Consider the following 6,888-nt stretch of genomic DNA (forward strand, 5'->3'; position numbering starts at 1 on the left):
TTTCAGAGCTGATATCTATCCATTTTCCATGTTTTCTTGATAATAACCAAAATCACTTCAGTTCTTACATCAATATCTATGGCATTGTACTGACAAAAACAGTGCTTTTAGGCATTCCGTGTTTTCTTTTCTGTCTGTTTTAGTCACATGATACACACAGGAGTTAGGACTTCATTGCATAACCATTGTTTTTGATGACTTTTGATGGTCTAACAATTTTTTCCGCGACTATATGTAGATTTTTTTTTTTTTTTTTGATGACATGGAAAGGCCCTGCTCTGACTGAGAATCCAACATAAAAACCTTTCAGTTGTGAATATCTGTAGTTTTACTTGAGTAAAAATGCTCTACTAGCTCTTCCAAGGCTTGTATCATGGATGGTACCAGACCAACATTAGCTTAGAAATGGAGCTAGCTAATGTCAACAAACATTCACCTCTTGCGCAAGACAAATCCTGACACACAGGTATTAATTCCTAGACCTTCATCGTAAATAAATATAGTACAGCTATGACATGAAAGAGCTTAGGAAGATGGAAAATGTACATAACACAAAAAGCAAAAGCAACATCCCGGAGTCTTGATGAACCGTCTGTTATTCTCTGTAACGGTGGTAGAGCATTTGTCTCAATTCCAGCTGTAATTGAGGAGAAAAGGGGCGGGGAGAGCATGCAGGAGACCGAGCACGTTGTCATGGGAGACCAAACGGAGATGGTTTGATTGCACCACAAAGCCCAGAGCTGTCAATCAACATCAGAAACAAACAGAGCTCTGAACTCCCGCTGGAGATCCACTTTTTTTTAGACAGCGAGCAACTGAGATCAGGATTTGCATTATGGCGAAGTTACGGACCTTGAAGCGACATTAACAAGCTCTAAATAACACGGCAACAGCCTTCAGAAAAGCTCCTTATAATGAAACAGGGATATGAAAATACGCCGTGAGGCTCTCCGGAGTTATTTGCAGTGTCAGTTTTGTTGTACGTTTCATAACAGATGCAGAAAATGGTGAAAATCTGAGGCAAGGAACACTGCAGATTGTAGCTGCTGTAACTGCCCATTATCCATAATCACCATCTTCTCTGATCAGCTTTATTCCTCGGTAACAAAGTCCCAGTGTTCCCTCTTTGACTTGGTTCACTTGTCTGCTAAAACATAACAAGATGCGAATGAGACATCCAGGAACAACATCCTCTTTCTCCATTTTGAGCGACTAATTCCTTTGTTTTTGAAGCCACTGTATGTACTCGAAGGCATATTGTGCAGTAATTATATTCTTCTGGGAGTAGAATGTAAATTATTCCAGATAATTGCTTTGCAGAGCCAAACACACTGCAGTCTGCATCTTCCCCCCTCTATCAACACTTACAGTAAGTCACAAATGAACACCTACAGCTACGCCCATCACACTCAACTTATTAAAATCCTAATGAAAGACCTTAATTTAAGATGATTATTTTTCGATCTTATAAACATTTGCTTCCATGTCTCTCCAAAGCGCAATCATTAAAATCTATAAACACAAATTAAATACACAAGATCAAAATGACAGTCCTGACATCAGTGTTTAAAAAATATGAGGAAAGAAGATTTTATTTAATTTGCTCCTCAATAAACAACATGTTTGTGTGTGTAAACCACAACAAAACCAGTGATTGTAGACATATTCTAGCAAAATAAGAAAAGAAATATTTATGAAATTAAAAAAGCCTTACATCTACTAACCTAGTTTTTAACATTCATATTTCTATTGCTGGTTTACAGTAGTCGCTCTGCAAACGTAAAGTCTAAATCAAACATACTGTTAATTAATGTACAAAAAAGTAATTGAAATCATAGCTGATACAACATTACAGAAGGAATTGCTAACATTATTCAATAGACGGTATATCAAGTCTAAATGTACTTCGTCAGCTTATATTTGAGTCAATAGACAAATTAGTATATATATTTCAGTGCACAACAGTCAACAGTGAAACTGTTTTACAAGAGAAAGAAAGATTGCAGTCTCTAACAGTTCTGCCAGAGAAACATGTCAAAAACAGGTTGGATTTCAGCTTCTGCTTTGCTCACGCTCACTGAACCCGTGACAATACTCATGCTGTGTTCATCAAAACAAGTACTAAAAATAAAGCACAGTGACTACTAAGTCCAGGAAGCTAAACAAAGCTGCCATATTGAGTGTTAAATTGGGACGAGAGGTAAAAAGGCAGTTTGCTAAACTAAAATCCGAAATGTCGATTCGACATTTGCTTCAAAGAGCAAGTCTGAGAGAAGAGAAGAAAACAAAGAAGCAACTTGAGCGAGAATTCACTCAGTTCACTTTTACACAAAGAAGCAAATATGTATATTTGTGCTCCTGAAGGAAACGTGTCTTTTCTGGATCTTCTCACCACATGTAATAGCTCCGTGTGGTGTCCACCTGGCCGGGTTTGGTCTCTGACGAACCCTCCTTCTCCTTCTCACTGTCTGCCTCCCACAAGTTGATAAGTGGAGGGTACAACTCATTCAGCGGTATTGACGAGGTTTTCTGCATGTACTTTTTCAAGGAATGATGGTAGTTTTTCCTCTTCCACCTCTTAGCAATGTATACTCCAAGAGAAGCCAGGCTGATGATGGCAAACATCGTCCCCATGACGGCTGCCAGAGCAGTGTTCGTCCCCTGGTCGGATATTTCCACAGCGAAGGTCGCCTGCTTCGTCGTCACGTTAACACACGACTTCTGCGTTTGCTGGCGAATGCTGGAGACGGTGAGGCAAACCTCGTACTCGGTAGCTGGTTGAAGGTGCGTGAGGTTGTACTCGTGGACGTCCACAGGTACCCGGGCAGTGTACGTAATGTGTGGGTTGTCTATTTTCATAGTGGCAGACGACCACTTGAGGTTAGAGGTCATTACGTTTGAGTTCACCTTCCAGGAAACGAGGATGGAGTGCGACTCAGTCTGTTTTACGTAGATCTTCATGAGCTGAGTGCTGTCCAACAGAGTGCCGTTCACCCTTATGGCTATTACTCTAGTGTCGGCTCCTTCTGAATTTCGAGCCACACAAGTGTATCTGCCAGAGTCTTCCACTTGGATGTCGGAGATCCTCAATGTGCCTTCACTGTTGAGTCTGTACTTATCAGACAGCATTTCCACTATCACTCTGTTCCCCATCGGTGTCACCCAGTAGATCTCAGGTTCAGGTTGAGACATAGCTCTGCAGTCCAGGTCTACAGTCATGCCAATGTCCAGGTTCAGGTGGCTGGGGAAGGTATCATGTGAAATCATCGGCAAGCACTGGTTCACCAAGTCTTTTTGTAGCACCTCCCGGACGTGCATCCCCCTGAGCTCTGCTGGCATGGCACAAAACATGGAAAAAGGCTCCATGAAGCGAACGGTGGTTTTGTTGGAGTCCATCCACTGGATGACGCAGTCGCAGCGAAGGGGGTTGCTGTGGATGCTGATCTCACGCAGGTTTGGGAGAGCATCTACCGTGGACTGGTAGAGGGAGTTCAGGGCGTTATTGTTGAGCATTAGACTCTCCAAGGCCGGAACATCACGAAAGGCCTGACGGTTGATGAAGGAGAACTTTGGATTGTTTGTAGCCTCCAGTTTGGTGAGTTCAGGAAGGTTGTCCAATGCAAACCGATCAATAGAAACCAGCTCCACCATGTTGTTTATACCCAGCTCTTTTAATCTCAGCATATTCTTGAAATCTCCTTCCTGAATCTTGTGCACGGGGTTTTTGTTCAAGTCCAAGAACTTGAGGTTTGGTAGCTTCTGGAGGGCTCTCTGAGGAACTCTGACCAGCTTGTTGTCATAGAAAGAAAGGCTCTCGAGATTGTCAAGCCCCACAAAGGCATTTCCTGGGATGTCTGTTAGATCCATCCCAGCCAAAACAAGGCTTCTAAGATTTCCCAGTGGCTTGAAGTTAAAGTCCATTATTCCAACAACTGGGTTCTCCCCGATCATGAGAATCTCTAGATTGGGTGTAGAGTCGAACCACTGACTGTTAATGGTGTTGAGCTTGTTGGAGTTGAGATGAAGCCTGAGCAGGTTATGGAGCCCAGAGAAGGCATTGGCGGAGATTGTATTGATCTGATTGTGGTTGATGTAGAGCTCCTGCAGGTTGCTGAGGTCCTGCAGACAGTAGTCGGGCATTACAGTGATCTGGTTCTCCTCCAGGTGAAGGGTGGTGAGCTGGGACATATTGGTAAGACCAACATCACGGATGCTACTGAAGTTGTTCTGGGACAGGTCCAGCTCGGTCAGGTTGAAAAGCTGCTCCAGTTCCTCGCTGGTCCTGGCGATGTAGTTGCTCTGTAGGAGGAGAACCTGAGTATCGCTGGACAGGTTCCCCGGGATGCGTGTCAGGCGCAGGTCATTGCAGTCCACGGTGATGGCTTCTCGGTAGGTGGACTGAGGGGTGAACCAGGGCCTGATCTCACATACACAAAGCTGGGGACACTCGTTGCTCTGCGCAAAGCATAGTCCAGTTGAAACCAGAACCAGGCCGTAGAATAAGTGGCCCACAACACAGCGGTCTAACCTCCGTCTAGCCATGCTGAGGAGGGGCTGATGACTTTTGGAGATGGTGTGTTACAGTCATGTACCAGACTTTCCACTGATGAGGGAGCTCAGTTTGGTGATAGGGTCAGGGTTTGAGGCCAAGTGTGGAGTAGCACAAAGATCTTCTGTCGCCAAACAACCTGAAAAAGACAGAACATAAATGCGATTAGCACAAGCGAGCCCTGTGGTCGCAATGAAAACAGTGTATTGCATATAATTAAGTTTTTCTATGCAACTATTACCCTATTTTACACAATATGTCATGTTTGTTGTAAATGTAGCAATTACCACAGCGACTTAGAACAACAACAACAGCAACAACAGCTTCCCCCGTATCCTTGTGAGATTCGGAGTTATGTGCAACATCAACAGTTTTGAGAAAACGCAAGTTCAGCTCATTACAATGCATGCACCAAACACTTCTGTGAACTACTTGGAAACAGATCAAATTCCATTGAGGGCTTTCATCTACCCAACAGGCCCATAAGGACTTGATCATTAGTTTCTCTGAACACCATTAAACACGATGAGATATTAGTGTGCGCCATGCCTCAAAGAAAGCAAAAGGAAAAAAAAACAAAGAGATTCTCGTCTTAAATTTTAATGCAACATCTTCAGCTTTCTGAATTTAGGGCAAACATGAAAAGTTTTCAAAGGCTTCAGCTGTTCCATGGTGATCTGATACGAGAAGATGTAAGTTAGAGCAGCATCTTTAACTCTAAGAAGGCAGAATATGGAAGGTATTTGGGGTTTATATGAGGTGTGATGAGTATGTAGGCTACTCGTATGCCCAGACTGCTGTAAAACTGCTTGAAAATAAGAAAGAATACTAATTTTGGAAAACAGAAAGTAATCTCATCTCAATACAAGTGACATTAGGGCTGTAGCTATTGATTATATTCACTGTTGATGTGCCTGTGAATGATTTTTTTTTATTTTAAACTTAATTTTTATTTGGTTTTTCCTCAAATAATACAAGGCATTTTACATACATAAACATATCTGATCAAACATCCCTATATGGCATATATGAAAAAATATGGACATCTGCAGTATATATTCATTACATTAGTTACAAATTAAACATGAATGACAGTATAAAAAGACCAAAAAACAAACCAAAGACCCCATACATGTAGATAACCCTAACTATGAATGCTTAAAAGGTTAATCATGGGACTCCATCTCTTCATAAATAGCTCTCCTTGATTTCGAAGTACATAAGTAATTTGCTCCATCTGATAGATTTCCCTCACGTTCTCAGTCCAAATGTTATATGTGGGAGGTTCAGGTTTCAACCACTTCATTGTGATGCACTTAATGGCTGCCAGTAGTAAAATTTGCAAAAAGTATTTTCGGTTATTTCCCTCTGAACTGTCTGGGATTACACCTAAAATAGTAAACTTTAATTCTTTAGAAAATGTTTGGTGTAAAACTGTGTTCACAGTGGCAAAAATATCCTCTCAGAAAAGTCTGATCTTAGGACACGTCTGTGAATGATTTTTTTGATTAATCAATCGGTTCTCTGATTTGTAGGATGTCAGAAAAACATCTTTAAATGTCCTTGAAAGTTTGTTCAACACTCAAGATATTCAGTTCAGAAAACAGGAAACAATCAAATAGAAAATAAGTTGAGATGAAAAAAAAGTATTTTTCCTTAAACATTGCTCAGATCTGTTCAACTTGGTGATTAACTTAATAGATGGAAAGTTATAGACTCATTGAATAATCTTTACAGCTAACAATCCAATAATCTCACAATCCATAAAGTCCAACAGTAATCTAAAGCTTCAGAGTTTGGAATAAAACTCTTTATTACTATGGGAGAAGGCTGTGGTTTTGATGGGATCATTAAACACAAGACTTTTTCTTTATTACTCCAAAAAATTTCACAACCTCGTATTTTTACTCTTCGCCCTTTGCTAAGACTAAACAAGCATGAGTCATGTTAAAGGTGCAATGTTTCAAAGCCGATGACTTATGTTAAAAGGTGTCTTTATGCTAAATTTTATGGTAAACTAACCAGCCACTATGACTTCCCTTCAAAAAGACAGATGTGAGATGGTAAAGAGTCAACAAATTGTCAACAAATGAAAGACAGCAATTACTGTTGATGTCAAATAGACATCGACTGATTAATGAGGTTGGCAGATTAATCGGCAGGACATTTTACAAGTTATTGGTATTGGGAGAAGTTTGTAATAGCTTAAGACATAAAAATCATCCACATATGTATTTCTGTTTCCAGATTACTGGCTCAGATGTTCAGTTTTATAATTTCTAATAATAGGAGTGATGCATTTCAGACATTTTAAATAGATTTAAAATGGCAATAGTTTT

The 6,888-nt window shown here is 40.7% G+C and overlaps 1 protein-coding gene across 2 annotated transcripts in view; it reads right to left on the bottom strand.

Annotated features, from left to right (window-relative positions):
* Window positions 1-1,565: 1,565 nt before the first annotated feature.
* lrrn1 (leucine rich repeat neuronal 1) overlaps window positions 1,566-6,888 on the bottom strand; it is a 37,866-nt gene continuing 32,543 nt past the window's right edge. For both annotated transcript variants that reach the window (XM_030134958.1, XM_030134959.1), the window contains exon 2: window positions 1,566-4,688. In XM_030134958.1, coding sequence (XP_029990818.1) covers window positions 2,389-4,542 — 2,154 coding nt within the window. In that variant the 5' untranslated portion in view covers window positions 4,543-4,688 and the 3' untranslated portion in view covers window positions 1,566-2,388. The remainder of the gene's footprint in view (window positions 4,689-6,888) is intronic.

This window comes from Sphaeramia orbicularis, chromosome 5 (genome assembly GCF_902148855.1).
Source record: "Sphaeramia orbicularis chromosome 5, fSphaOr1.1, whole genome shotgun sequence".
In the NCBI taxonomy this organism is placed as follows: domain Eukaryota; kingdom Metazoa; phylum Chordata; class Actinopteri; order Kurtiformes; family Apogonidae; genus Sphaeramia; species Sphaeramia orbicularis.